A 27791-nucleotide genomic window follows, 5' to 3' on the forward strand; every position below is an offset into this window, starting at 1 on the left:
AGTGGTGATAGTATATAATTAAGGTGACCAGATTTTAACATTGGTAAAGTGGGATACCATTGTCTGGGGGTTAGGGGGGAGTTCTTGATTAAAAATTTGGTCTATATGGAGCAACAAAAATTTTCATAGAACACAAAAATAGTATTGTAATATATATTTTAAAATTTCAACATAAGTACAATTTATAAATATAATAAATAAAAAATTATGTATAATATTATTTTATTCTGTGGCATATTTCTCATTTGAGTGAATTTTTTTTAGTAGATTGCTACCGTTATTTAAAAGGTTGTTTAAAAATTTTCACAAGAATTTGTTAAATTATATTTCACACATAAAATGGCTTTCAAAGTCTCAACACTTAATTGTGATTTTTCTGATGTCACACTATTTACCTAAGAAAAAACGTGTTCAGTCGCAGCATTAGTTCCTGGTAAGGACAGCGCGTATTCCACAATTCTAACAACTGATCAACAATGCGAACTTTGACTGAAGCCAGTTTGGCTCAGTGGTAGAACGTTGGTCTGCGGACTGAAAGGTCCCAGGTTCGATTCCAGTCAAGGGCATGTACATTGGTTGCGGGCACATCCCCGGTAGGGGGTGTGCAAGAGGCAGCTGGTCGATGTTTCTCATCGATGTTTCTAGCTCTCTATCTCTCTCTCCCTTCCTCTCTGTAAAAAATCAATAAAATATATTAAGAAAACACACACACACAAAAAAACAATGCGAACTTTGATAAGCAGTTCTCGACAATCAGCTCTCAACAATTATTTGTTATTATTAAAGTTTAACATTATAAAATTAACAAAAGTAATATAAAACTCATATCCTGGCTACATAGCCACATGGCCGCCGAAAACCGTATATTCCCTTCCTGTTCTCCTACCATTCCCTAACTTATCGTGCATTCTTTACAAAAAAAAAAAAATGCTGGGGGATTTGGGACAAATTGTTAAAAATCGGGACTGTCCTGCCAAAAGCGGGACATCTGGTCACCTTATATATAGTTCCAGACTGAGTCTGAGAGCCAGGAGAGCTAATGGTGTAAGTTCCGGTCCAAGTCCAAGTGCAAAGGCAGAAGACCGATGTACCAGCTCAGAGAGAGAGAGAGAGAGAGAGAGAGAGAGAGAGAGAGAGAGAGAGAGAGAGAGAGAGAGAGAATAAATTCTCCCTTACATTACCTTTTTATTCTATTCAAGCTTTCAGTGGATTTAGTGATGCCCAACCAGGAAAGCAGGATTAATGTGCTTTACTTAGTCTACAAAAAATCAAATGTTAATCTCATCTAGAAACACCCTCACAGATGCATTTGAGTAAAATTTGACCAAATATCTGTGCACCCTTGCCCCTGCCGAGTTGACACCTAAAGTTAACCATCACAGAGTGATACGGAAGGGAAGCTTGGCTGGGAAGAAAGTCTGATGAAGCCTTTGAAGTAAGGCCTGAAGAAAAACGCCCCAGCAAGCTAGAACCCCACAGAAAGTGCATTTTCCAGCAGTGTTTGGGGAGCCAGGCGCTGACGACTTCTCACGCTGTACCGTCATGTATGGTTGCGCTGGGCCAGCCAGTTGCACATGAACAAAGGTTCCTGGGTAAAGGGGGCAAGTGGAGGCTGAAATGCATGCAGCTCACTCTCTCCTTACCAAGCCATGCACTTGGGTGAGTGGCTGCATCTGCCTTAGGGAAAAAGGGGGCCTTTGCCTAATTCCCCCAAGCCATGAGCCAGGGCTCCTCATGTATGTTGAGTGTAAGCAGAGCATCCTCGCTGGTGTGCCATGGCATGTTACAGTGCCTCCAGCCACACAGGTCCTCTCTGTGTTTGGAGTTGGGGGGAAGGGCCACCACCTGTAATCACCAGAGGCCGCTAGCCACAGGCAGCCTGCAGACCTGAGCAATCTTGATGGTTTACGTCATTGTGCCATAAAAACATTTTCTACAGGTGCTGTGATGTGAAGAAGACCGGAAAGCACTGTGCCGAGGGAGGGAATTCACCCATTTCAGAACGGGCACATGTCTGTCTGCCTATCTAAGCACAAGCTATGTCCAGCAGCAGCGGGCTTCCTGTTTTTCATACAGGGTGTGTGGCTAGTTTGCAATCTTCAGGCAAGATCTGGGCAGAGGAAGTCTGGGTCCAGGGTATCTGCCGTTATCTGTGGTTATAGTTCAGTTTCCATGGAGAGGATGCTGTCTGGCAGCCTAGATCACAGATTCATAGCTTGAAATCCCAGGAGGTTTTCTGCCCTGGGTGCTGACGGTTTTGTCCATCTGTGCCCAAGAGGGAGAGAGAGGACATGTTAACATGAAGGTGCTGCTGGGGAGTTCTAGTTCCTGTGAGAGACCCAGGGGGAGTTGTGCAAATGGGCGGGGAGATGCCCTGAGGGAATCTGGGGTAGCAGGGCCTTGCCCTTTGCTCCAGTAATCACATTTGGAAGCCTTTAGGTCATCAACTTTTTTACCCAGAAAAAAAAGCAGAGTTAGTGGGTGTGGGACAGAGTGACTGAGCCTGAGGAACCTAAGCTGCTGCTGCAGCCAGGCAAGTTAATCGAATTCAAGGGCACCTCTCTCAGCTCTGTGACCTTGGAGCCCCCTTAGCAACCTGTTCACATAGAAGAGCCCTCACCTCACACCAGAGGCTCTCTTGTAGCTTGTCCCCTGAAGAGGGTGCTTCACTCTTAATCATGATTCTCTAACCTTGAGCCACACCCCCACATGAGAGTTCAGGGCCATGGGCTCACAATTGACCACATTCCTGTCCTCAGAGAGAATCCTGTTATGGTATTTCCAGATTCTTGCCTGTGGCTTCTGGCTAGGCCACCAGTGACTCCCTGCCATGGAAGTGCTGGTGAAGACCCGTGAGTCGCATCAGCTCACCTTACACAGCGAGATTTCATCGTAGATTCTGAGCTCTGCTGGCTGAGGATCCTTTGGAGCCGTGACACATGTGTATATTGTGTTCTTTGAGACATCATCTGTGTCACAAATAAAGATAGAAACACAGTATGCAAAAGGTGGATGACTTGCCCTAGCCAAGTTGGCTCAGTAAATAGAGAGAGCATTGGCTTATAGACTGAAGGGTCTCAGGTTGGAATCTGGTCAAGGGCATGTACTTCAGTTGCAGGCTTCTCCCCTGCCCGGACCTTGGTCGTGGCTCATGCAGGAGGCAACCAATCAATCTGTTTCTCTCCCATCGATATTTCTCTCTTTTTCCCCTCTTTCTCCACCCCCCTCCCCCCCCCCCAAAAAAAAAAAATCAATGGAAAAATATCCTTGGGTGAGGATTAAAAAAACAACAGCAAACACACACATACACACTCAAAACCAAAACCAAAAGGTGGCTGACTTTTTAGAGATAGTTTACTCTAAAATTTTCTTTTTAAGATGAAAAAATTAAGCTCTAAGAGGATAAATGGCTCCCATCCTCTTGCGATGGATGTTTGGGTGTTTGGACTGTCGTTCCCTTTTCTAGGGATTACATGTGCTATGGGAGGCACCCAGTTCAAGCCTCACCCAGAGCTCAGCAGGAATTCTTTTCTATTCTAGAGTCCACATTAGGCTAAAGAGACTCTCTTCAATCTCTGTGAGGGCAGTCAAAGTAGCTCTTCTACCAGGGTCTTCATAGTGTTTCTGGCACTTAGCATTGCCTGCCTTGCATGGCTAGCTATTTTTTTTAATGAGAAGGTCTTGGTTTTTCTACTAGATTGAGACTCTCTAGTTGCATACTGTGTTGGAATCATCTGGCTCATACATTATTGTTATTGCCTCAATGTTAAGGACATTGCAGATGCTCCACAAACATTTGTGGCTTGCTTGACTGGCTCACACAGCCAAACACTTATTGAGCTCCCTCTATGTGCCAGACTCTGTGTGAAGCTATAGAGAAGCAAAGACAGGAGAGACTTTTAATAAATTACGGGCTGGTGGAAGCACTCATCCCAGTGTACCGCTTTTCTTTGCTCCTAGGACGGAACATTTTAGGATCAAGTTGAAAAGATACAGCTAGAATTTAGAGTCTTCATGTTCAAGGGCACTAACATACCACACTTAACATCCGAGTTGAGCAGTCTCAGAAGGATCCAACATTTCAGAGTTTAGTCCTTCCAGCCCCTGCCTCAGACTTGGTGAATGAGCTAGACTGAGTGTCCTCTTATCTCACATATAGATTAAAAAAAAAAAAAAAGCAGTCCTTCTTCCTTCCCAGAGGCTGTAAGATAAGAATTTCAAACTCAAAGACTAGCCAAAACCGGTTTGGCTCAGTGGATAGACCGTTGGCCTGTGGACTGAAAGGTCCTGGGTTCGATTCCAGTCAAGGGCATGTATTACCTTGGTTGCGGGCACATCCCCAGTAGGGGTTGTGCAAGAGGCAGCTGATTGATGTTTCTCTCTCATCAATGTTTCTAACTCTCTATCCCTCTCTCTTCCTCTCTTTAAAAAAATCAATAAAAATATTAAAACAAAAACAAAAACCAAAAAAACTCAAAGGCTAACATGGGCCAAATAAATGAGACATGTGGCCGATGGGCTGCGAGTGTGACATGCTTGCTGTAAAGTATTTAAGACAGATGTCTTTTTTTTTTAGGAACCCGGAAGATCTCCTATGTCCTGAGTGGATTGTGTGACTTCTCATCATGAGGCCAAGCTCCTTATCATGGGGCCTATCAATGGTAAGAATGGTAGCTGACATTGACTGAGTACTCACTATGTGCCAGGCACCAGACAAGTGTTTTATATGTGGAATTCCACTTAACCCATTACTATGCATATTTTATAGTGAGACTCACAACGAAAAAATAATTGGTAGCTGATAAGTGGTCAAACTGGGACCTTGACCCCTGACCAAGCATGTCAAACTCACAGGCGAACACGGGCCAAATAAACAAGGCATGGGGCCTGCGGGCTGCGAATTTGACCTGCTTGCCCCAGACTGTCTGCAAAGCACAAGCTTAGCCTTAGCCTCTCTGAATTCGTCTCTCCCAATAGTCATCCAGAGAAACGTGTGGCTGAAAACTTACCAGGTTTCTTCTTACTCTTGAGGATCTTGAAGGAGGAATCTGAGGAATCAGATCAAAGGAGAGTCAGGAACCTGGAAGCAGAGGGAGAGCCTCTCTACATCCGGGCTTCTTCTTCTGATTTGGGCGAAGGGGAGATTCTGGGAGGCTATGAGGTTAGGAGGAATAGGATGGCGTAATTTCCCCCTAGGGTGCTAAGGTCAGGCTTTCTGAGTTGAAAATAGCACAAAATACAGGGGAATCCAGAGGGATCTGGAAGAATCTAGTGACATCCATGGAATACCAAATTAGTACATGTTCCTCAGTGACTCTCCAAAGTAAAAAATATGATGGCATTGAAGACCCTCTAATCCAAGCCTTATTTCATAGGTAAGAGCACTGAGCTGGAGAGGTAAAGATACATGTCTAGTAAAGCACAGCTTGTTAATGGGGGTGCAGAACTTGAACCCAAGCTCTGGGGCCTTTAGATACTGGTGATCCCATGAACATATTCTGAAGAGCATTCAGAGGGATCCCATACAGTCAGGGCCACCAGTCCGGGAGCTTGTGTGGTGGTGGGTGGGGATTGTAGAAATGCTGATTCCCTGGAACAGAAGCCTCTCCGCACCACCTCGGCTCCATGACTCCCATCCCAGGGAGAATCCTACCTCGTCCTCTCTTCCAAAACAGGAACACAAGCACTGCAGGAAGGATGAGTATCACCAGAAAGAGCACAACCAGTCCGCTCAGCCACCCCGCGTGGTGCATATGGACGCTCATGGCGCTATCTGGAGATGAAAGAGGCAGTGAGACAACTCAGAAAATAGGCCCCAGATGCTGGGCAGGCTTGTCCACATTCCAGGGGCACTGTCCAAACCAGGGATCCTCCTGGGGAGGGAAACTATACTTTCTGCTATGGAAAGTCAGGGTTAGAAACAGAAGCAAGCCGAAACTGGTTGGGCTCAGTGGATAGAGCGTTGGCCTGCGGACTGAAGGGTCCCGGGTTCGATTCCGGTCAAGGGCATGTACCTTGGTTGCGGGCACATCCCCAGTAGCGGGTGTGTAAGACGCAGCTGATCGATGACTCTCTCATTGATGTTTCTAACTCTATCTCTCTCCCTTCCTCTCTGTAAAAAATCAATAAAATATATTTAAAAAAGAAAAGAAAAAAGGAAACGGAAGCAAGGATCATCCCTCTGATGTGGACTGGTTTCCAGGGCTTCCTGGGAGGAGATGCCCCTGGGTACCTGAGGACATAAATAGGGTACAGTGACAGCTCTCCAGAGTGATGTGTAGGACTCAGGGAAGATGAACAGAGCCGGTTACCTGCACAGAGCTGCTGGGCAGAGATGGAGTCAGAATTGTTGCTGACGGGGTTCCAGGCGGTACAGGTGTAAATCAGCTCTTGGTTTTTGGGAATCTGGAAGATTTGAAGAACGCTACCCTCTTTCCCTGTGGGACTCCACCTGTATGTCACATTTTCTTCTTCTTTCTCCACGGAGCATGTCAGTGTGACATTACAGGTACTGTTCTCAGATGTCATTAAACTCTGAGTAATTTTCGGCTTCCCAAGTCTACCTATGAGCGGGGAAACATATTAGCCTATACCAGCTTGTAAGGGCCAATTGCTATGTTAATTTCTTTTTCAAATGTTTAGTAAACACAGACATCATGTAAAAGCAAAGTGTAAAATCTTCCAATAAAATAAATAATATTAAAAATAAACCGAATACTCAAAACTCATCACTTTCTAATTTTTTTTGACAATTTACCATTATTTATGCTCTAAAAGTTACTTATATCTACGTATGTCTCTTGTAATGATGTGCAAAGTCTTTCCAACTCTGCATGTCTTAAAATAATGTATCTGTAACACCTTGGGTGGATCTTGAAGGTATAATGTTAATAAATCCGATGTAAAAGGACAAAACCATACGACTTCTCTCATATGTGAAATATAAAACTAAAAGTAATAAACAAACTATCAAAACAAAACAAAAACTTAGGCACAGACATCAGAATAGAGGTTACCAAAGGGGAAGACAGGGAAAAGGGGGTCAAATATGTTGTGGAAGGAAACAAGACTTTGGGATGTGAACACACAATATTGTATACAGATGTTGTGCACCTGAAATTCATATGATGTTATTAACCAATGTCATCTGAATAAAATTAATTAAAAAAAATCAGCCATAATGGGAGTATTTATGCCACAGGAATTGGCAAATGCTACAAACTTGGACTTGAGTTATTGCCTTGTTGATAGTTGCTCTCAGTTTAAGAAAGCAAAGAAGGAAAGGTTACTAAATAAGATTAAACTTAAAAGTGTCTTTTGCATTTCATTGTGAATAGCAAAAGAACAAAATAAAATTAAAAAATTAGAAAATATTCTTCCAGTATTTGAAAGCCATATCCAGTTCAGCAAAGTTGCAACTAAATGTATAAAGGGATGAACACAAACATCTTAAAGTTATTGCAATAAGCTGCTCTGAAATAAGTTTCTGCCTGAAACAAGATTTTGTTTCTCTGAGATAAATGCCCAAGAATGAAATCATATGTATAACCATTTGTTTTTAATTTACAAAAGTGTATTGTGATAAAATATACATGGCATAACATTTAGGATTTTAACCATTTTTAATTGTACAGTTAAGTACATTCACATTGTTGTGACTGGGTGCAAGCCTGCAGTAGGTGCTTGGGGCCGAGATGAGTCGGAGCATCAGGCAGGAGCGGCAGGGGACATTGGATTGTAGGTTTTATCCTGATCCCTGCAGGCCAACCTGAGGGATCCCCGCTCGTCCACGAATTTGTACACTGGGTGTCTAGTATATATAAAAGCCTAAGTGACCATTCAACCATTAGCTATGATGTGTATTGACCACCAGGGGGGCAGATACTCAATGCACAACCATGGAAACATGGAACAGACTGATGAATCTCAGAGAAAAAGGGGCAGAGGGAAGGGCAAGAAGAGATTAACTAAAGATTTTATATGCATACTAGAGGCCCGGTGCATGGATTCGTGCACTGATGGGGTCACTCAGTCTGGCCTATAGGGATTGGGCCAAAACTGGAAGTCCAACATTCACTAAGGGATCCTGGATTGTGAAAGGGCACAGGCCAGGCCAAGGGACCCCACTGACACATGAATTCGTGCACTGGGCCTCTAGTATGTAAATAAATTGCACAGAGCAACACATACACTCACACATAAATCAGTGCTTGTGTAAGTGGTGAAATATAAAGTAAGATCTATTTGTTGCACAAATGCCAATTTCCTGGTTTTGATATTAAAACTATCTCTCTATATAAAACCTAATAGACCCTTGGGATGTCCGACTGCCAGTTTAGGCTTGATCCTGGGGATTGGGCCTAAACCGGCAGTTGGACATCCGCCGAGAGGACTCAGATTGGTGAAGGTACAGGCTGGGCTGAGGGGATACCCCTTTCCCCTGTGCATGATTTTCATACACTGGACCTCTAGTAGTTATATAAGATGTTACCATTGGGAGAGACTGGGTACAGTGGACACAGAACATTCCTGTACATGTCTTTACACCTTTCTATGCACCTGTAATTATATATTTCAAATGAAAAGTTTTCTAAAGTATTTGCACACACTATCCCACATGGGGTCCTCACAATAACTATGGGAAAGGAATGGTATGATTTTTCACATTTTATAGAGAATAAAAACAAGGCCATGGGACAAACTGCTGATAGAAAGTTACACTGCTGAAAACAAGCAAATCCAAACCCTCTTGAAAAGTATTAATATAGTTATGCTTATTTATAAGCATGAAATGATTTAGAGAATCCAGTAGTCAGAAATACAGTTGTTCTATAATGGCAAATTTGCCAAGTAAAAATAAAAAACAAGCCCTTTATCTTCCCACGACTTACGATAAACTTGAAGTTTGTAGGTCCTGGTGAATGTCTTCTTTTCGGAGTTGTCTGTATTTATGTCAGCTTTGTAGGTCTCTGAATCCTCCATCCTCAAATTGCTTATCTCCAGGTTGTAGTTCTGACTCGAGACGTTTATTCGTTGATTATAATATTGGTGGGTCACAAGGACTTGTGGGGGTTTGTTTGAGTGGGCCACTACCACAGCAACAGATGTTTTGGAATTCCTCCAATTAATGGTGGAAACTTGCTGTACGTCTTGGATATTTAAAGGGAAAGTAACTGTCTCCCCCAGAATCCCACTCACTGTGAGGATGTTTGTGTTGCTTTCAGCTGCTTCCAGACCTGAGGACATAAATAGAAAATTGTGGCCATTTGGCTGTTGCACCATTCAGAGCTCCCTGTCTCCCCAGGCTGGAGACTCCCTTAGGAGCTCCCATGGATGCAGGCCATCCAGTTTCTTGAGGGTGCCTTTCTGTTTTAGCATTCTACCGTAGACATATTTAATAGGTTATGATGGATACATTTTCTAAAGGATTATCATTAAAAAATGAAGTTTCCAAGTGAATCTCCAGGGATCTATTTAATTAAAAACATGTTTATCTAGACTTACAGACTCTGAGGTTAGAAGGAACATAAGTCTCCATGAGGTCTGAGATAGCGAATGTCTTTCTTTCCCAATATCAGATGTCCAAGAAGTGGAAGGGTTGGGGCAAGAGCCTGGGATGGCTCCTGTGGTCTTTGCAAAAGTTACATTTATGCCTCTATTCCTGGCAGGTACAGTGTTATGGAGTAAATACTCCCTAAGTTGATGATTTAAAAAATATATATATTTTATTGATTTTTTACAGAGAGGAAGAGAGAGGGATAGAGAGTTAGAAACATCGATGAGAGAGAAACACCAATAAGCTGCCTCCTTTCTACTTCCTACTGGGGATGTGCCTGCAACCAAGGTACATGCCCTTGACCAGAATTGAATCTAGGACCTTTCAGTCCACAAGCCGACGCTCTATTCACTGAACCAAACCGGTTAAGGCTGGGGGATCTTTTTTATTAACTATTGTATCTTCAGTCCAGGAAGAGTACCTGACACACAGTGCGTGGTTAGTAAATACTTCTGGGATAAAGTGATAAATGGATTTCACTTATGTGTTGCCTAGAATGTCGTGGAACAACTTCTGAAGTAAAGTTCATTTATTCATTCACACATTTATGAATGAATGCATATATTTATTCAAGGTCAGCTTTGTTTCAGATACTGTGGCAGGCGTTTATTATCCTAATAAAAGAGTAATATGCATATTAACCACCATTCCAACACACAAGATGGCTGCCCCCATGTGGACACAAGATAGCCAGTAGGGGAGGGCAGTTGGGAGGGTCCAGGCCTGCAAGGAGGGCAGTTGTGGGTGATCAGGTTAGCAGGGAAGGGCAGTTGGGAGGGACCAAATCTGCAAAGGAGGGCAGTTGGGGGCAATCAAGCCAGCAGAAGAGGAAAGTTGGGGGTGACCAGGCCTGTAGGGGAGAGCAGTTGTGGGGGGGACCAGGCCAGCAGGAGAGGGCAGTTAGGGTGACCATGCCTGCAGGGGAGGACAGTGAGGGGTGACCATGCCTGAAAGGGAGGGCAGTTAGGGGCAATCAGGCTGGTGGGGAGCAGGCAGAAATTAATCAGGCTGGCAGGGGAGTGGTTAGGTGGTGATCAGGCTGACAGGCTGAAGTGATTAGGGGCAATCAGGAAGCCAGGCAGGCAAGCAGTTGGGAGCCAGCAGTCCTGGATTGTGAGAGGGCTGTTTGACTGCCGGGCAGTCAGACCTCCCTAGAGGGGTCCCAGATTGGAGAGAGTGCAGGCTGGGTTGAGGGACACACATTCCCGTGCACGAATTTCATGCAATGGGCCTCTAGTATAACCTGTAATATGGATGTTTGTTGAGCAAACTACTCTTTTAAGCATTAGGAAAAACACCAAGGCGAGGAGACAAACTGTTGATGGAAGATTACAGAATAATGTAATAAGGAGTTGGGGATACAATGATGAACAAAAATAGATATACTTCCTACTTCCAGGATGTAACAGTTAAATAAAGAGACCAATGGGGATGAGGTAACCACAAAAGGTTAAATATAAAACAAGTAAGTATTATGGTGGTTGGGAGAGAATAGCAAGAGGAACTAGTTCTGTTTTGGGAATTCAGGAACACTTTCTAGTAAAAGCTGAAGGATGAGTGTATTTATTTATGTATTTATTTATTCCTCATCCGAGGACATTTTTTTCATTGATTTTTTGAGAGAGTGGAAGAGAGAGGGAAAGACAGAGAGAAATATCAATGTGAAAGAAACACATTGAATGGTTGTCTTCTGTATGAGCCGCGATCAGGGCCCGGGTCAGGGAGAAGCATGCAACCGAAGTACATGCCCTTGATCAGACTCAAACCTGGGACTTTTTGGTTCAGGCTTATGCTCTATCCACTGAGCCAAACCAGTCAGAGCAAGAATGAATATTTTTAAAATCTAACATGAGAGGGGGGAAAAAGAATTAAAGGTTTATTTTCTTTCCCTCCATCACCTAATAAAATAAATTGATTTAATACATAATTTGTGAAACGAAAAGCAATATAATTATAAGATGTTATTTTTCTCACCTTTTCCTCTTCTCTCATTACTTTTTTGTTTTTACTGAGCTCTATTTAGTAATAAACAGTGTTTTGAGCCACTACAAATGTTTAAAAAACCAACAGACACAGGCACTGACCCATGAGTCAGAGTATCAGTCATAAACAAGAACAGTGCTCCTCTGATGAATACTGGCTGCAGGTGAGTCCCAAAGAGCAGCATGTAAGTTTTCCACTTAAGTGGGTTCAGGCTAATCCTAAAATTTATCCAGGGCTTGACATAAAGAGTGCAAGAATAAAAGTCATTGAGACTACAGGTCATTTTGAAGTGTCATAAAAGCAAAGGGTCCGGCCAATGTGGCTCAGTGGTTGAGTATCTACCTATGAACCAGGAGGTCACGGTTCGATTCCTGGTCAGGGCACATGTCTGGTTGTAAGCTTGATCCCCAGTAGAGGGCCTGCAGGAGGCAGCTGATCAATGATTCTCTCTCATCATTGATGTTCCTATCTCTCTCTCTCTCCTTCTCCTATCCTCTCTAAAATCAATTTATATATATATATATATATATATATATATATATATATATATATATATATATATTTTTTTTTTTTTTTTAAGCAAAGGGATTTTTAACCTGTCTCCCTAAGGCTGCCTTTGTCCTCACCGGTAAGCAGTTCCTGAATGAACCCGGGCCCTGCAAATATAAACCTCTTTTCTTTCAGACCAACCAACATTTCCTCTGAAGAAAACCACTGCAGGCAAGGCCTGGTGACTCAGTTAGGGAAGGATGTGAAACAGGGCCCTGGGGGGCTCGAGAGACGAAGGACCCCCACTTACAAACATGAAGTGCTATCTATGTGCCAGATGCTGTTAGGGACCCAGGGATGAAAAGAACATGGCTGCAGACCTGGTAAAGACAGACAGGTAGACAAGTACTGCATTCAATGTGATGTGTGGTAAGAGCACAAGGAACAGACCTAACTGGTTTGGCTCAGTGCATAGAGTGTAGGCCTGTGAACTCAAGGGTCCCAGGTTCGATTCCAGTCAAGGGCATGTTGCGGGCACATCCCCAGTAGGGGGTGTGCAGGGGGCAGTTGATTGATGTTCCTCTCTCATCAATGTTTCTAACTCTCTATCCCTTTCCCTTCCTCTCTGTAAAAAAAAAATCAATAAAATATATTAAAACAAAAAACAACAAAAATCCAAAACACACAAGGAACACACCATTGGGGGACCAAGCAGAAACTAAAGTTGCTTTCAGAGGCCAGAGTCATAGTTTACCAAAATTAATTCTCTTGAACATGAATTCTCTCCAGGTAAACTGTTCCATTGGGCTAATGACATCAGGTAGAGGGACATGGGGAGGGTCCCAGCCTGAGTCTCTGGATGTCCCAGATTTGGTTTGTGACTTGTGCAGTCACACAGAACATTGAGCTCAGAGAGACCCTGAATTTGGTTTAATGATGCTGTGCTACCTTGAAATTCTTCATAGTATTTGAACAAGGTGCCTCATATTTCTTTTAAAAAAATATATTTTTATTGATTTCAGAGAGCAAGGGAGAGGGAGAGAGATAGAAACATCAATGGTGAGAGAGAATCACTGATCGGCTGCCTCCTGCACGCCCCTAACTGGGGATCAAGCCTGAAACCCAGGCATGTGCCCTTTACTAGAATTGATATTGGGACCCCTCAGTCCACAGTCTGACACTCTATCCACTGAGCCAAACCAACTAGGGCAAGAGTTCCATAGACTGAGTGGTCAGATTATTATAATCTCTGAACGCATACTAATCTGGCCATTCAGTGTGTGTGTGTGTGTGTGTGTGTGTGTGTGTGTGTGTATTAGAGGCCCAGTACATGAATTTGACATGAGTGGAATCCGGCCAGCCTGGCCAGGGGGAGGAGACATGGGCGGTTGGCTGGCCTGCCTGCTAGTCAAATTCCTGATTGAGGGGATAATTTGCATATTAGCCTTTTATTATATAGGATATACACTGAGTGGCCAGATTGCTATGCATTAAGAGATCATAATAACCTGGCCACTCAGTGTACTTCATTCTGTACTGGGTTCTACAAATTATACAACTGATCCTGGTGCCAGATCTTAAGACTTTATTTTTTATTTTATTTTATTTTTTTACATTAGGCCCCTAGGACCTAATTGCCATTCTGCTCATTGGACTCAGATCAGGTGTGAAAAGGTGGATGGAATGTGGGTGCTGTAACATTTTGGTGGGTTCTTCCATTGAACTCCAGGAAGTGTGTAGGCAGTTCGCTAAGGTGGAGTCCTTCTTAGTGTTAGAGCAGTTGGGCAGTCACAACGTGGTTGATGTGGGGTCTGGTTTTGCAGTTATGTCTTATCTTCCATGGTAAGTCATCAGGAAGTGGTGCTGGCTGGGTGGCAGATGGGAGCTGGGGGGAAGTCATGCTGCTATTTGTGCTCTGGTGTGGTGAGAATTATGGGCTTGCTGGGAAATGGCAAAGGGCATAAAATAAAGATTCTACCACCTTCAAATGTTCCAACCGTAATGTGAGAAAGGCAACTGCAAAACCTTAGCATGTAGTGGAAAGATAGGGAGCTGATGATGTAGGTGCTAGTACTTACATGTATGAGCTGGGCAACCTTATAAAAATCGCAAAACCTTTCCGAGTCTGTTTATTCATTCATAGAATGGAAATAATAGCTGTAAAATTGCCCTACCTAATCAGTGGTCAGCAAATAGTACAATATGAGTGAAAATGCTTCACTAGTCATCAAGGCAAATACATGTTAGTTATTTCTGAGGTTAATAATGACCACGAGGATGAGAAACTTCCTCCACATCTTCTTTTTTATTAATTAATTGATAGCTAATTAATTAATTAACTAAAAATTGATTTTAGAGAGGGATGGATTGGGAGGAAGAGATAGAAACATCAATGGTGAGAGAATCATCAATTGGCAGTCTTCTGCGTACCCCACACTGGGCATCGAGGCCCCAACTTAGGCAAGTGCCTTGTCTGGGAATTAAACCGTGACCTCCTGGTTCATAAGCTGATCACCACTGAGCCACTCTGGCTGGGCCATCTTCTTTATTATCTTCTTAATTGGTACATTCCCTGGAAGGCTTCCCTAGTCTAACCCTATGATGGCCACGGTGACACCAGGCCATACTGAAGAATGTATAAAGAGTCATTATTAAGGACTAATTCAAGTAAATCCCTGGGGATATTTTAGGTACCACTTTACTTGGTGAACTTTATTTTTCTCTTAAAAATTTCAGTGTTAAAACAATCCCTTTTATCATTGCACCAAAAAAATTAAGATACCTAGGAATAAACTCAACTAAGGAGGTAAAAGACCTGTACTCAGAAAACTAAAGGACATTGAAAAAAGAGCTAGAAGAAGACATAAGGAAGAACATACTGTATTCATGGATTGGTAGAATAAACATCATTAAAAATGTTCATACTACCCAAAGCAATTTATAGATTTAATGCAATCCCCATTAAAAACCAAGGGCATATTTCACAGACCTAGAACAAACTCTCCAAAAGTTCATCTGGAATAAAAAAAGACCCTGAATAGCCACAGCAATCCTGAGAAAGAAGAACAAAGTTGTAGGGGTCACAATACTAGATATCAAGCTATGTTACAAAGCCATGGTTCTCAAAACTGCCAGGTACTGGCACAAGAACAGACATATAGACCAACAGAACAGAACAGAGAACCCAGAAATAGACCCAAGTCATTATACTCAATTAATATTTGACAGAGGAGGCAAGAGCATACAATGGAATCAAGACAGTCTCTTCAATAAATGGTGCTGGGAAATTTGGTCAGATACATGCAAACCCCCCCCCCCCCAAAAAAAAAAAAACAAAAAACAAAACTAGATCACCAACTTACACCATACACAAAAACAAACTCAAAATGGTTAAAGGACTTAAATGTAAGATGGGAAACCATAAAAATCTTAGAAGACACGATAGGCAGCAAAATATCAGACTTATGTCATAGCAATATCTTTACCAAAACAGCTCCTTAGGACAATGGAAACTAAAGAGAAAATAAACAAATAGGACTTCATCAAAATAAAAAGCTTCTGAACAGCAACAGAAACCATCAACAAAACAACAAGAAAGCCCACTGCCTGGCAGAACATGTTATTTCAGATTAGGGCTTACTCTCCAAAATTTACAGGGAACTCATACAATTTAACAAAAGGAAGAGAAACAATCCATTCAAAAAATGGGCAAAGGACCTAAATAGATACTTTTCGAAAGAGAACATACAGAAGGCAGAGAGACATATGAAAACATGCTCAAAGTCACTAAACATCTGAGAGATGCAAATAAAAAAGACAATGAGGTACCATCTCACACCTGCCAGAATGGCTATCATAAACAAACCAACAAACAAGTGCTGGCAAGCATGTGGAGAAAAAGGAACCCTCATACACTGCTGGTGAAAATGCAGACTGGTGCAGCCACTGTGGAGAACAGTATGGAGTTTCCTCAAAATTTAAAAAACGGAACTCCCATTTGACCCAGTAATCACACTTCTAGGAATATATCCCAAGAAACCAGAAAAAAACAATCAGAAAGGATATATGCACCCCTATGTTCACAGCAGCACAATTTATAATAGCTAAGATTTGGAAGCAGCCTAAGTGCCCATCAGCAGACGAGTGGATTAGAAAACTGTGGTACATCTACACAATGGAATACTACACTGCTATAAAAAAAGGAACTTTTACCATTTGCAACAGCATGGGTAGATCTGGAGAGCATTGTGCTAAGCGAGATAAGCCAGTCGGAGAAAGATAAAAGATTCATATGTGGAATGTAATGATCAACATAATTTGATGAACAAGAATAGATCCAGAGACAATTTATTCTTTTGGGGGAAGGGTAGAGATCAACCAAAGGACTTGTATGCATACATATTAGCATGACCAATGGACATCGACACTGGGGCGGGGCGGCCTTGCCCTCGGGAATGGGAGTGGCTGGGGGTGTTAATCAGGGGAAAAAAGGAGACATGCAATACTTTAAACAATAAAAAAAAACAAACTTCAGTGTTTGCTTTTTAAAGACTCTCCATATCTGTTTCAGACAGAGAAACGAAGCCACAGAGCCCTGTTGCTGCTTGGACTGCCGATTCACCTCCTGTTGCCATTGGAGTTGGCAATCTGTAATCCAAGATTACTGTTTCTTTCTGTGACTGATCCCCAGGAGGGGTGCTTTAGGCGGGACCCCTCAAAGGAGTACTTCATAAAGGTTTAGAAGCAGGAGAATGTGTAATGTAGTTTAAATGAGTATAGATTAGAATAACAGTAGAAGTAAGGCAGGAGATAAAAAGAGATATGGTTTAGATTTGGGACAGCCTTGAGTTTAATATCTATATCACAGAGGGGAGCTATTAAAGTTTTTGAGGATGAAGATTAAAATGATGTTTTAGGGTCATAGCAATATAGTAATGATGCATAGAAAAAGTAAAGAGAAAGAGAAGCTGGCCTTGAGATGTCACTTTGGAGACTATTATAGTCTTCGGGGCATTAACCAGAGGGTGATGGGGGAATAAAAAGGAAGGGCTAAATTTGAGAGATAGTACAAAGAAAGTCAAGGAATAAGGACATCTAACATAATTCACACACACACACACACACACACACACACACACACACACAGCTAGTCAAAAGTAGGTTTACACTTGCGAGTATGCAAAACAGTTTATTCTTGTATTACTATTTATTAATTAATCTTTGTACTATTTATTTGTATTATATAAACCTCCTTTTGCCAATCAATTAAATGTATACATAATTGATCTCAGAGATGGGGGAGGGAAAGAGAAACATCAATGCGGGAGACATACATCTATTATTGCCCCCTGCATGGAGCTTCAACTGGGGATCCAACCTACATCCTAGGCATGTGCCCTGACTGGGAATTGAACCAGAGACCTTCTAGTGCATGTGATGACATTGCAACCAACTGAGCCACACTGGCCAGGGCAACAATACATTTTTAATCAGCTTAACAATAACCCACAACCTTCGGACCAACTAACAATACATTTTTAGTGCCTACTTTATGTCAGGGGAAAACCAATTCATTTTATTTTGGAAGAAAATAAAAGCAGAAGACAACTTCAGGATTAGAAATATTGAATTTGTGGATGATCTAAGTACAAAGTTGGAAAATGGAAAATAAGGAGAGAGAATGGGCTTAAATATTGTTTGTGGGGGCTATGGTGGAATCTTCAGGTTGTTTTCGTATATTTGTTCTCTCAGAACTTCATTCATAGTAACAGAATCTTTAATTTGTTTTCTGCTAGCTAAGTTTGGTCACATGACTAAGTTCAGGCCAATAGTATGAAAGTGGTAGTGCTGTATATGACTTCTTTAAGAAGAGGGCGCTTTGACCCTAGCCGGCTTGGCTCAGTGGATAGAGCGTCAGCCTGCGAACTGAAGGGTCCCAGGTTAGATTCCGGCCAAGGGCACATGCCGGGATTTCGGGCTCAATTTCCAGTTGGGGGTGTGTGGGAGGTGGCCGATCTGTGATTCTCTCTTCATTAATGTTTCTATCTCTCTCCTTCTCCCTTCCTCTCTGAAATCAATAAAGAAATATATATTTAAAAAAATTTTTTTTAAAAAGAAGAGAGGGCACTTTGCTTTCTTCATCTCTTTCTTGCTTCTTGCAGGTGGAATACTGGGATCCCAGATGGACATTTGGGATCAAAAGATGAAGCAGAAGATTGAAAAAGTGTGGATCCCTGATGACCTTAGGAACTATTCTACCAATGGAACTGCCAACTCCGCCTTTTTTTTTTTTTTTTTTTTTTTTTTTTTTTTTTTTTTTTTAAAGAGGATGTTTATTACAACTGTTTCCTGAAAAAACCACTTGAATCTGCCTGCCAGTCTTTCACTCCCCCAGGCAGTCCAATATTTATAAAGTTTATGCATTGTCCCTCAAGCAAGCACAAAAAACAGTCTCTCTAAACCCTGAAACGGATGCTTTCCAACTCTTACCCCAAGGCTGGGTGGGAAACAGTTGCCTGAGAGGGCCTGTTACAAGGTTCCTCGGGCCACCACTTTTGATATGGCCTGAATGATTTGAGTCCAGGGACCTTGCCTTCAAATCCTCTTACCAAAGACAATGCGGATACCAAGGCCACTAATACTTGTAATACTAAAGATGGAAGCGATATGGTTTTCAATCAGAGGAAGGATGAGTGAAATGTTCAGGTTATTTTGGGGTGCTTTTGGGGGTGAGTCAAAGGATGAGTGAAAGGATCAGGTTATTTTGAGGTGCTTTTGAGGGTGGGGATAGAAGAAAGGGAACACAGGTCTGAGCCAGATTCAGTGTCTGAATTTACTGCGGCCCTTATCTTACTGACGCTACAGGATGGGATATAATAATGCCTGCCTCATAGATGCTTGTGAGTAGGCATTCTGGAGTAGAGTGGGTAAAAGTGAAGGGAGTCATGCTTGTTGACTTTCACCTCTTTAGTAATGTAGGAAGTGAGACCATCTGGGAAGAGTGAAGAGGCAAGAATAGGACCAGCTAGAAAGTAAAAAGGTTAGGGGCACAGATTTTGAATCTTGGTAGATTTGAACCTAGCTGTGAACATTTTTGAGATGATCTGATCCCCAGTTTCCTTACCTCTACAATGTGGATAACTTTTTTTTTGTTTGTTTGTTTTTGTTTTTAAATAGATTTTATTGATTTTGTACAGATAGGAAGGGAGAGAGATACAGAGTTAGAAACATCGATGAGAGAGAGTCATCGATCAGCTGCCTCTTGCACACCCCCTACTGGGAATATGCCCGCAACCAAGGTACATGCCCTTGACCGGAATCGACCCCGGGACCTTTCAGTCCCCAAGCCGACGCTCTATCCATTGAGCCAAACCAGTTTCGGCAACAATGTGGATAATTGTTAAATGCAACTATGAAGATAAAGCACTTAGCACAGTGCCAGGTACATACTAATCATGGTTGTATTATTGTTTTTGACGAATACAAAAATTTTGAGAAAATGCCACTATTGGGAACACCCTGGGAGTCTACCCAAGATTTATTAAGGGGATGAAAAGATCACTGAGAAGCCTTGGGAGCCCAGGGGAGAGGTGATCCACATTTATAACATCTCCCAGTGAGGATGGTTTCCTGACTGTCATATATATGCCAAACCACAGAAGGGAAGAGAAAGGCAGGACTTCTCAAGGAGAAGCAAAGGAAAAGGCTGAGACCCTGAAGTGTGGGCTTGCATTCATTGTGTCCCCTTGGTAGTTATGGTGAGAGGGAACCCCAGGGGAAAGATGACACCAGCTAGGACAGAGAGCACTATAAACAGGCTGTTTATTGGAGGTGGCCTTCCCCTCCTGGGAGGGAAGGTGGGCGTCTTTCCCCTCCTAGTATACCCTTCTGTGCTTTAGGTGGTAACTCCTGTTTCACTGAATGCATCCATGTGAATAGGTGGACTATACACATGTGCAGTTCATGATAAAGGAGCTGCCGAAAACCACTGACTGGAAGAAGGCAATAGAGATTATGAGAAAAAGAAAGTTATTATTATTTTTTTTTAATCAGAAACTTATTCTGGTTAGAAATATTGATGGGGTAGGAAGACTTTAACTGGCTAAAGGGAAACTCTTCAGAGCTGAGCAAGAGAAACGTACCAAAGAAGTGGTGGATGGAATCCAAAGGGTGTTCGACACATAAAATGTTTATGACAATGCAGAGGGCACTTAGACCTAAAACTTCATAGTTCTTCTCAGAGTTAATAAAGACAAAGATGATGTACAATTGGGGGTGTAGGAGGTTCCCTAGTCTGTTATACTCTGCCTTTATCTCCTAAGCTCTACTTGCTCTGGCCCCTCCTCCTTCCATATCTCCAACCCTTCTTTTCCCCCTCAGCACTGGCTTCCTCTTTCAAACAGGCGGGGCATGCTTACTGACTTCCTCTCCCCCATCATGCTGAGCACTGTGTCAATGTGGAACTCTGCTCCAAGGTCACCTCGCCAGAGAGCTTTCCTGACCACCATGCTTAGAGCAGCAGTTCCTTCCACCACTCTCCATTGCCTCCCCTTTCTTTCGTTTTCTTCACAGCAGCTATCTCTACGCCATGCCCAGCTCCATCAGGATGTAATTACTATGGTGCAGAGTCCTTGTCTGTTCTGGTCACCGCTATTTCCCTACCCCTTAGTAGGTGACTCGCACATTTTTGTTGAGAGAATGGATAATTTTAGGCTGCACCCAATCACCCCCTTTCCAGCAATATAAAGCAGGGTAGAAAAACTCAGAGTGAGAGAAAGAGTGAGGGCAAGAGAGAACTCTTCACTAGTCCTGTGTCTTGGTGTGGAAGCCTCAGGGTATAAACTGATCCACAAGAAGGAGCAGCTGATATCCTTGTGACATTTGCAATTTTTTTCGGCATTGGGCCACACGCTGAGGCTTCCCAGAGTGGCTGGTAAAAGTGCCCTGAATCAGGGATCAAGGCCCAGTCTCTTCCTAAACAATCCTGTCTTGCTGGAAATAAATCACTGCTCTTCACTGACAAATCCTGAAACGTGATAACAATTAATAGGAGGGAAAATATTTTATTCCACTTCAGTGGCAAAGTGGATGAAGGCAGCATTGCTCAATCTAAAGACATTGGAAGTCAAATCCTACTTTCTCCACTTTTTGGCTAAATGAACTTCAGCATCCTGTGCCAATGCTTTCACCTGTAAACTTGAGATATTAATAGTACTCATCTCATCGGGTATTGTGAGGATTAATAAAATGATAAATGTAGGCTACTTTGCATAATGCCAGACACATGGTGGCTGCTCCATAAACAGTCAGTAATTACTATTATTGATGAGGGAGAGGAGAAAGGAGCAAGGGGAGGTCTCTGAAACAACAAAGGTGGAGAGACAAGGAAGAATTATAGTTCCATGGAAAAAACGTGGGGAGAAATGGACATGGAGCAAAAGCGTTGGACTCTCCTGTCTTCCACCACAGAGGGTGGCTGGCTGGCTGGTAGGGTACTTGGAGGGATGGTCAGAGTCACAGGGCTCCCAAGTCATGATGAGAAAGCTGGGATCAGAACATAAGCCTGTGCGTCTTGGCTCGCAGGGAAAAACTTTCCAACATGGAAGAAAAGTCATGAGTTCACACACTCAGACTTATTTCAGCAATTTCAAGAGAAAAATGGGGATTTCTAACTTCCTTTTCCACTGCTTCTCAGCTGCTTCCCTAAATCTGAGTTCCAGGAAAAAGCAGGAAATCAGTTGATTCACACAGTCCAGTGGTAAACCTGAGGGACCACCTTTGCCGGGAACAGCAGCAGGAGGAATTTAGGGTGCAGTCTTCATGAAGCTCAAATTGAAGGAGCCCCAATGTTAAACAGTCAAAGGAACCAGAGAGACCCTGGTGCATTTACATTCTACCTTTTCAGAAAATCCTAACCCACTCATTCATGTCAGGAATTTGATAGTGCATGTGTAGAGCTGGTAAGAAATATTATCAATAGACTTAAAATGGCAAACAGAGTCAATTTTTATACAACCAAGGCAATTATTTGGACTTAATTAAATAACGTATGCAATGACAAGATACACCCAGAGTTAGGTTAATGTCACATAGTTTTCTTTGTACCGACAACAAACAGTATGCATATGCCCTTTATAATTTACTAATGAACATAAATAAGAAAAACAGAGTTTTTAGAGCCAGTTCTACCGCTTCTTGGCCTTTTGGCTAAGATCAAGTGTAGAGCCAGTTCTTCATTTTTTTTTTGAAAGTAATGTTCTCACTTCCAGTTCTTCATTCTTTTCTGAAAGTAATGTAAAATAGGAATAATAGCCACTTCTCATTTATTTTAGGGAGTTTTTGGAAGTTAAAAGCTGAGTAATAGCTATGCATGTACTTTGAAAATGAAGCAAGTGCCCAGAGATCAAGTTTTTACAGTGACATATGGTCATGAACTCCAATCTGAAATAAAATGGAGAAAAGTATATCTCTGTCAAAAACCATATGACACATTATAATACCCAAAAGGAAAATCGCTTTTAAGTTATTCAAGATTTTGGATTATTTCTCCTCTTTCTGGCCAGGTCTACCAAGTGCTGAGCCTCCTGAGCAGAAGAATTTGTCTCAGATCTTTGGAGACCCACCACCAACAAAAATTCAAACTCTAACGCTGCAAAACAGGTTTGACCTTTACTGGTTGTTTTTCTTGTAGACCAAGATCAAGGGTATCTGTGTTGAAACCTATCAGAAGGGTATTTCCATGTCTTCCTTCAGGGCAATCTCTAAAAAAAAAAAAACCAAAAAAAAAAAAAAAATCCAACCAAAAAAAAAAAAACCACAACAAAAAACGTAATAGAAAACTAGAAGGGATCGACAAGGGTCAGAACTTACAGGTTTGTAGGCAAAGAAGCAAGATCCATAAATAGTGCTGGGCCATCTTCCGGAGGATCCTTGATTGTGAAAAGAAAGGCATTCTTCTAGCCGACAATTGGGCAGACAGGCAGGCAGCGTTGCATTCGAATTTTCTTGCTATTTATAGCTGCGCTTAAGAAAGGAAGTGTGACGACAGAAGCAATGGCCTTTGGCTGTTTTTTCTCTCCTATATTATCACATAAAGTGCCTGGCATTAATTCATTATTTATTTAACAAATATTTATTGAATACCTACTATGTGTCAGGCACGATTCTGGATGCTGGCAGTATAAAGACCAACAAAGCAATCAATCTCTCCCCTTGTTGGGGAGATCAACAATTAAACAGTGTCTTAACAGAGAAATTTACGGAGGACAGGGAGGACCCAGGCTAGGAGAATGTGGGGAAGGCTTTCTGTAGGAACTGACAACCATGCTGAGATGGATCTGAAAAGTAAGTTAGCATTATTAGGCAAAAGGTGGTGGGGGATAGAGAATAGAAAGGATGTGTTCACATGATAGGAGCTTAATAAATGGTAGCAATTAATACTATATAACTACAGTTATAAGTTAATATATAACACAATAATATGTAACTAATAAAACACATTTTATACAAATTTATTTAAATATATATTTTATTAATTTCATAGAAGAAGGAAGAGAGAGAGATAGAAACATTGATGAGAGAGAATCATTGATTAGCTTCCTCCTGCACGCTCCCCACTGGGGACTGAGCCCACAAACTGGGCACGTGCCCTTGACCGGAATCGAACCTGGGACCCTTTAGTCCACAGGTTGAAGCTCTATCCACTGAGCCAAACTGGCTAGGGCTATTTTATACAAATTTAATAATTTTCCAAATTATTCTATATAATAAAAGCCTCGGTGGTGTCATGCACAATGTCATCACAAGATGGCTGCTACAAGATGGCCAGCAGGGGAGGGCAGTTGGAGATGACCAGGCTTGCAGGGGAGGGCAGTTGAGGGGAATCAGGCCAGCAGGGAAGCAGTTAGATGTCAATCAGGTTGTCAGGGGAGTGGTTAGGGGACAATCAGGCTGGCAGACAGAAGCGATTAGGGGCAATCAGGCAAACAGGTAGGTGAGCGGTTAGGAGCCAGCAGTCCCATATTGTGAGAAGGATGTCCCAGTTTGGAGAGGGTGCAGGCCAGGCTGAGGAACACCCCTCTCTGTGCACAAATTTTGTGCACTAGGCCTCTGGTTTTATATAATAACTAGAGGCCTGATGCATAAAATGTGTGCAAGAGTAGGCCTTCTTTCCCCCAGCTGCTGGCATCAGCTTCCCTCTGCATCCAGGACCTGGGCTTTCCTCACAGGTCTGGCTTTGTCCAGAAGGTTGTCTGGAAGGACATCCAGTCTAATTAGCATATTATACTTTTATTATTACAGATGATATTCTATATGTTATTATATATTTTATGTGATATATAATTATGTTATATAAATTACATATATCATATACGCTGAGTGGCCAGATTATTATGATCTCTGAATGTGTAATAATCTGGCCACTAATATATATTTTTAGAGGCCAGGTGCATGAATTTGTGCATGGGCCCAGGGGAGTGGACATGGCCAGTTGGCTGGCCTGCGTGCTGGTGGAACTCCTGGCTGAGGGGACAATTTTTATATTAGCCTTTTATTATATAGGATTATTTAGGACTAGAAGCCCGGAGCATGAAATTTGTGCACTGTGGGAGTTCCCTTAGCCCAACCTGCACCCTCTATAATCTGGGAGCCCTCGGGGGTTATCCACAGGGATCGGGCCTAAACAGGCAATTAGACATCCCTTTTACAATCCAGGACTGCTGGCTGCCTGCCTGCCTGATTGCCCCTAACCACTCTGCCTGCCAGCCTGATCACCCCCTAACCTCTCCCCTATCAGCCTGATCGACTCCTTACTGCTTTTCCAACTGCCCTCCCCTGACAACCTGGTCACCCCCAAATGCCTTCCCCTGCATATTCCCTCTTTATTAGATAGGGTTTTATCTTTAACACATTGGACAGCCCTAACTGGTTTGGCTAGGTGGATGGAGCATCGGCCTGCAGACTCAAGGGTCCCAGGTTCAATTCCAGTCAAGGGCATGTACCTTGGTTGGGGGCACATACCCAATGGGGAGTGTGCAGGAGGCAGTTGATTGATGTTTCTTTCTTATAGATGTTTCTAGCTCTCTATCCCTTTCCCTTCCTCTTTGTAAAAAAAAAATCAATAAAATATATTTTAAAAAAAGAAACATTTAAGATTCCTCCATATCTGCCTGGGTGGTGTGGCTCAGTGGTTGAGACCCCAGGCTGCCACAGCTGGCAGGTGATCCTGCCATGGGGGAGCGGCGCCCCTGCCAGGCTGAAAACCTAGCCCAGGTTGCTGCCACTGGCAGGGGATCAGCCGTGGGGAGTGAATTTGTTTTTGTTTTTGATGAAGGGTCAGGAAGGCCTCTTTTATTGCCTACTTCCCCTTGTAATTTTTGTCCTACCCAATAAGGAAAAAAGAAGAAAGAATATAAAGTTGCCAAGAGCTGCTGAAAACTTACTTTGTATTTCTTTCTTCCTTCCTCCTTCTCTGTAGGAATCGGCTTTCTTCCCCTGTTATTTGAAACCCTTGTGTGGTGTCCAGTCTTTGCCTTAAGAATCTTAGATGGTATCTGTTAGGCATATTATACCTTGCAGGGGACTCTTGCCCCTCCCGGCGATTTTCTGTTATTCTCCTCGTAGGCTTCATGACTAACGGCTTTGGCTTCCAGTAAACAGCCTCACCCAGTCTCCAGTTGACCGCTTACACCTTGACCCACTGCACTTGGTCTGACCCATTACTCTGACTGACCCTGACAAGTGACATAAATATCCTGCACCCCCTACTTTGCCCTGCTGCTGCCATTTTGGTCTCAGCCCTTCTGTTTGCAGATTGAGAGTCTATAACAATAAAAGTGTAATATGCTAATTAGACTGGACAGCCAAATGACCTTCCAGATGCCCTTCCAACTTTCCGGATGAAGCTGAGGCTATGAGGGCCTTGCACGGATTTCATGCATGGGGCCTCTAGTACATTTATAACTCCTTACCCCTTTTGGTCTCATGCCTTCCTCCTTCGGCGACCCTAACAGTATCTTAGTCCTGTTGAGCCTAGACCAATCTCTCTCTCTCTCTCTCTCTCTCTCTCTCTCTCTCTCTCTCTCTCTCTCTCTTAAGAGAAATACAATCCAAAATTTTATACTTAGTTGCTTTTAACTTCCAAAAATTTAAGGGCCTGCATCAGTTCTACAGTACAAAAGGAAAGCACCCAAGTAAAGATATCATAAAAGTTAATTATAGCTGAAACCAGTTTGGCTCAGTGGATAGAGCGCCTGCAGACTAGGGGATTCCAGATTCGATTCCGGTCAAGGGGATGTACATTGGCTGCAGGCACATCCCTGGTGGGGGGTGTGCAGGAGGCAGCTGACCGATGTTTCTCCCTCATCGCTGTTTCTAACTCTCTCTCTCTTTTCCTCTCTGTAAAATAATTAATAAAATATATATTTAAAAAAAAAGTTAATTATGCCTGGAATAAAAAAGCAAGCTCTTTTTCTTTACATGTTGAGTTTTGTTTTCAGTATTAAAATGAAGGTCAAGATTATATACAAAAATAGTATCAAGTGAATAATTATGTGTTGGAGGGCAGACACTTCAAAATGATGACCTGAAAAACAGTAAGTCCAATACACTGCACACATCAAGTTGTAGATTAGACAGAAAAATGGCTAATGTCCACAGGCTAAACTGTCAGGTCGGACAGTGGTTAAATCTGGCTTCACTGAAGTAATTTGGTCAGCTATCATAAACAAACTCTTATTAGTCAAAGATTATTTGTTTGATGTTCAACTTTTGATATATCCTATCCTGGATAAGACCTTTAGTTTTTCATCATATTCCTTGAAAAATGTCCTACCTCTATCTTTCAGCCTTATACTGCATATAGAAAAGATACTAGGTTTGGAGACTTATTTTGATCTGATATGGAAGGGTATGAAATTTCTTCTATTCCATGGTAACGATAAGAAAACTAAAATTAAAATCATACTTCTCTGTGGAATATGCAGTGAGTGGTAGATGCAAAAAACCCTTGATGAACTGAATTCCAGAGAATTTTTTTTTGTAGACGAGCAGAAAGCCAAATAGCTCAAAAGGTGGGGCAGGGAGCAGGGGAAAGCGGTGGCGAATAGGCAGACTTTTCTTGTGCCTCCTCCCAGGGCCAGACGGAAAATAAAACTAAAGTGGGGAGCATGCACCCATAATCACCAACTGAGGTCCAGTTAAGGAGGAGACTTCTATCAAGACAGGACAGAAAACACCTGGAGACTGACAGAAAGGGAGCGGTTGGGAGAGGAAATGACTCAGCGCCCAGGGGCAGCCAGGGGACAGGCGGAGAGTGGGGAGGGAGCTCCGGGCTATGGGGGGCTGTTCCCTCTGAAGACAGAGGCCCGGACCCAGATGGGCTCCGTAGCCTGGAGCACCAGAGCCAAGACCAGAGGCCCAGGTAACATCCCACCTTGAAAGGTGACAGGGCTGCTGGCCACCGTGATGCCCGGAGCCGCTCAGAGAGAAGGCGACAGTTTAGTGTTTTTTCTTTTTTTTCTTTTTTCTTTTTCTTTTTCCTAAACCCAGAGCACAGAAGTTTTCATTTGCAGCTGCTCACCTGAGGCTTTGGTGCAGGGAGAGAGCCCGGACTTCAGGTGCCTCAGCAGAGGCTGGGGTCGGAGGCATCAAAGCAGCAGCCCGGAGTCCTGTCCTCAGTCGCATACACTGGGACCAAAATGGCCTTTGTCTTACTTAAAGAGGAACTAGCCCCTCCCCGTAGCCACAGGGCAGGTCAGGTGAT

The 27791-nt window shown here is 42.7% G+C and overlaps 1 protein-coding gene and 1 pseudogene across 3 annotated transcripts; one reads left to right on the plus strand and one right to left on the minus strand.

Annotated features, from left to right (window-relative positions):
- Positions 1-1234: 1234 nt before the first annotated feature.
- On the minus strand, positions 1235-27735 carry CD84 (CD84 molecule). 3 transcript variants are annotated; one of them, XM_036442358.2, is made up of 8 exons: positions 27609-27735; positions 22898-23045; positions 8892-9236; positions 6312-6563; positions 5654-5773; positions 5010-5048; positions 2872-2969; positions 1235-2265 (listed from the first exon to the last, which is right to left on the minus strand). In XM_036442358.2, exons 2-8 carry the CDS (start codon positions 22977-22979, stop codon positions 2197-2199), a joined length of 1005 nt encoding a protein of 334 aa, XP_036298251.1. In that variant the 5' UTR covers positions 22980-23045; positions 27609-27735; the 3' UTR covers positions 1235-2196. The 3 variants fall into 3 exon arrangements, with proteins under 3 accessions (XP_036298251.1, XP_036298249.1, XP_036298250.1); XM_036442356.2 differs by lacking the exon at positions 5654-5773; XM_036442357.2 differs by lacking the exons at positions 5010-5048; positions 5654-5773.
- LOC118721816 lies at positions 22215-22309 on the plus strand (annotated as a pseudogene).
- Positions 27736-27791: the final 56 nt, after the last annotated feature.

This window comes from Pipistrellus kuhlii, unplaced genomic scaffold (assembly GCF_014108245.1).
Source record: "Pipistrellus kuhlii isolate mPipKuh1 unplaced genomic scaffold, mPipKuh1.p scaffold_m20_p_18, whole genome shotgun sequence".
NCBI lineage: Eukaryota > Metazoa > Chordata > Mammalia > Chiroptera > Vespertilionidae > Pipistrellus > Pipistrellus kuhlii.